This window comes from Mus caroli, unplaced genomic scaffold, assembly GCF_900094665.2.
Source record: "Mus caroli unplaced genomic scaffold, CAROLI_EIJ_v1.1 scaffold_21737_1, whole genome shotgun sequence".
Taxonomy (NCBI): domain Eukaryota; kingdom Metazoa; phylum Chordata; class Mammalia; order Rodentia; family Muridae; genus Mus; species Mus caroli.
The window spans coordinates 1-4,010 of NW_018389271.1; the positions used below are offsets into that span (position 1 = coordinate 1).

Genomic DNA, 4,010 nt, shown 5'->3' on the forward strand with positions numbered 1-4,010 from the left:
GCCAGTGTGCTTTTAGAGCTAACATCTTGCTACATTTCTGAAAGTTTCTTTTGTTTGCTGCCTTGAAGTCTTCAAGCTGCCTTATCGAAGACTGAAGAGCATTTTCATACAGAAATTCAAGAATAAGCTTCAGTTATTAAACAGTGAGTATCTGAAAATCAGGACATGATTTGAATTAATTACTTTCTCTCATGCCTTTTACAGTTATGTGTGTTTGTTGGCCTCTGCCACAATCACTGTCATCAGGTCTGACCGCAAGCACATTCACCNATTATTTTACATAGGGTGTCTATGTCACTAATTGAACACCATGACCAAAAGCAACCCGGGAAGAAAAAGGTTTATTGATTACTCTTAAGTATCCTGAGTCACAGTCCATTGAGGGAAGCCAAGGCAAGGACTCAAAATGGGAAGCAATCTGGAGGCAGGACCTGATGCAGAGGCCATGGATGAGTGATGTACACTGGTTCCTCAGCTTACTTTTAAAAAACGATTTATGCATGTATTTTATATATGTGAATGTCTTTTTATTTTTTATTAGATATTTTCTTCATTTACATTACAAATGTTATCCCCAAAGCCCCTATACCCTCCCCCATCCCTGCTCCTTAACCCACCAACTCCCACTTCCTGGCCCTGGTGAATGCCTTAAATGCACATCATTTAAATGCACATCAGAAAATGAAATCAGATCCCATTATAGATGGTTGTGAGCCACCATTTGGATTCTGGGAATTGAACTCAGGACCTTTGGAAGAATAGCAGTGCTCTTAACCAATGAGCCATCTGCCCAGCCACACTCCACCAATTTTCTTAGGGGCTCTAGGTCCACCAGCCTAGGAATGGCACCATGTAGAATGGAATGGGTCCTCCCATCTCAATGACTATTAAGAAAATGCCGTGAAGTTTTTCTTTCAGCTTGATTTTCTGGAGGCATTTTCTCAATTGAGATTCCCTGGGCTCAGATATCTTTATCTTGTTTCAAAGCTAAAGTTGACACAAAACTAGACAGCATACACTGAACACTCTACAGCCTTTTAGTTTCTTTCTTGCTGCTGTGACACAATACCTGGCAGAAACAAGGAGGGGAGGTTTGTTTGCGCTCATGTTCAGAGATCTGTAGTGTATCACAGCAGGACAGGCATGGTGGAATGGCACAGTTAATAGCAGTGTGGTGTATAGCAGTAGCTTCTGTCATGGCTGATCTGAAAAGAAAAAGGCCAGAACCATTTCTAGACTATAACCTTAAAGGACACTTCTAATTATCCACTTCTGCTAGGAAGGCTCTGTTTCCTGAAGGTTATATAGCCTTCCCAATCACTACCACCAGCTAAAGAACAAGTGATCAATGGCACTAATTGAGTCAAGAGATGACAAACACTGTCAAGTTTGCAGAAAAATCTTCTGTATCACTGGTAAGGATATAAGCTTTTACATTGCGTATAGGAGTTGTAACAGGCCCCAGACCTTAGCACAACTGAGACCATGCTGGAAACACCATGCTGACCTTAGAATCCAGCATGTAGACCCCTACACCTGCCAAAAATTGCAACAAAGGCTTAACCATCAAACACCTAGGACATAGTTCCTGGATCCAGGAAAAGCCCCTAAATGTATTAGCCTTGCCTTTTTACTTCTGTAGTTCTGCTTCTTGATAACTCTTACTGAAAACTGAAATGTGTCAGCTCAAGATATAGTTTTTGTGCTTAAAACTCCAAAGTCAGGCTAGAAAGATGGCTCAGTGGTTAAGAGCACTGGGTGATCTTCCAAAGGTCCTGAGTTCAATTCCCAGCAAAATCATGGAGGCTCAAAACCATCTATAATGGAATTTGATACCTTACTCTGGCATGCAGATGTACATGCAGATAGCATACTCACATACATAAAATAAATAAAATAATATAAAAATTATTATAATAAAATAAAATACAATTTAAAGAATTATAATAAAATAAATATAATATAATATAGAATTATTATAATAAAATAAAATTATAATAAAATAAAATACAATTTTAAGAATTGTCCAAAGGTAGTGCGATTCAGGGCTACATGATTTCCACAAGTTCCTGAGGGAGCTGCTGACCAGAAGTACAGACATTGTATTGACCTTTAAAAGTGTCCATGAAAGCCGGGCGTGGTGGTGCACGCCTTTAATCCCAGCACTCGGGAGGCAGAGGCTGGCGGATTTCTGAGTTTTCTGAGTTCGAGGCCAGCCTGGTCTACAAAGTGAGTTCCAGAACAGCCAGGGCTATACAGAGAAACTCTGTCACAAAAAGCAAAAAAACCAAAACCAAACAAACAAAAAAACCAAAAAAACCCCCAAACTGTCCATGAGTGTTTGCTAGAATCACTACACAGCAGAAACACAGCGGAGGGGCGGCTCTTCAAAAAATTAAGAATGAATCTTAACATATGGCCCAGGTAATACCACCCCTGGGTATTTACAAAAAGGAATTCAAATCACTATATTAGAGGCATATTTGCCTGTCAGTGTTGGTTGTAGCACACTTGTACTTGGCTCTCACTTTGCATAGCTAGAATATCTAGTTAGAGTTCCCTAGAGGAACAAAATTGATACAATGAATATCTATGGAGAATATATCTATCTATCTATCTATCTATCTATCTATCCATCTATCTATCTATATGAATGACTTGCAGGCTGTGGTCTTGTAGTACAGTAATAGTACAATAATGGCTGTCTAACACCAGTTCTGTAGCTATTCAATCCATGTGGCTATTTGATCTGGTCTTCAGTATACATTGTCTGGAATCCTGAAGAATGAGGCTGTAATGCCAGTAGAGGAATGGACTGGATAGCAAGTGCAAGGACAAGCAAGCAAAGAACAAAATGCTTCCTAATCCACATTCTCTACATAGACTGACACAAGGAGGTTTGGCCAAATTAAAGGTAGATCTTCCCACCAAAGAAGATCCAGATTAATGTTCAGTATGTGTACTTCAAATGAGTTAATAACTTTTAATTAAGAAAATCCCCTCACAGGTGTACCCAATAAATTAAGTTTTAATTAATTAGAGATGTAGTCAGGTTAACACCAAAAACAGCTATTACAACAGTCCACAGCAGCTATATTAGGAAAATAGCCTTAGTGTCAACAACAGAGAAGAGTATAAAGGAAATGTGATGTGTAAACACAATGGGAAATTTATTCATAAAAATGAAATTATGTTGTCGACAGGAAAACAATTTAGTGGAGACTATCATGCCTTAACTAGGCTCAGTATGAATGAATATGAGCTGTGTTGAGAGGTGAGAAATGTACAGGTTTATGGAAATGGAAGGAGTGTGTGCTCAATATTCAGTATGTAATTCAAGATATACCATGTCCAGTGAATGAAAAACGCGAAAATAATTTTAGCACAACCGTAGAATTTTCTCAATTGGTTTAATGTTAAATAACTATTTCTTAAGTTTATGTTCATATAGAATATAATAAAAACAAAATCTTCACAGTTAAGAGAAATAGAATAAAGTAGTCAACTTAACATTATATGGCAATTTTACTAACTATTAAAATTCATGTGGGTATGTTTTTTCTATCTATCTTTATACTTAGTCTTCTATATTCTGTATAGTGACTATATCTCTTCAAGTAAATGTCGAAAAGCACTTTGTTGGAATGATCTGGCGAGCACTTACATTGCATAGCCATAATATTGAGAAATTTCCATATCCCTCTCCCTCTGAAGGAAAATCTGCAGTTTCCCAGTAGAGGGGTTCTGGACAGCATTCTCACGCTCTTGTTGGGCTCGCCTCTTCATGGCCTCCCTCTTTGGCCTCTGCTCTTTTGTGATGGGTTGTGAGACAACTGGTCCCAGAATGTCGACTTTCTTCCATGGAATGGGTTGGCGGCTNAAGTCATGCAGCAGATATTGGGTTTGAGGTTTGGGAGGTGATGGTACCTTGTTCCTGGCAGCAGAAACAAGCTCTCTCTGGAATGATGTGTNAGATGATGCTCTGGAGGGTACAGGCCTCGAGGTGGCCA

The 4,010-nt window shown here is 38.9% G+C and overlaps 1 protein-coding gene across 1 annotated transcript in view; it reads right to left on the reverse strand.

Moving 5' to 3' along the window:
• Window positions 1–3,660: 3,660 nt before the first annotated feature.
• The window catches only part of LOC110288022 (uncharacterized protein C2orf78 homolog), a gene marked incomplete at its 5' end in the record, with an annotated part of 4,130 nt that continues 3,780 nt past the window's right edge, over window positions 3,661–4,010 (reverse strand). Inside the window, one exon of the mRNA XM_021154479.1 lies at window positions 3,661–4,010. Coding sequence (XP_021010138.1) covers window positions 3,661–4,010 — 350 coding nt within the window.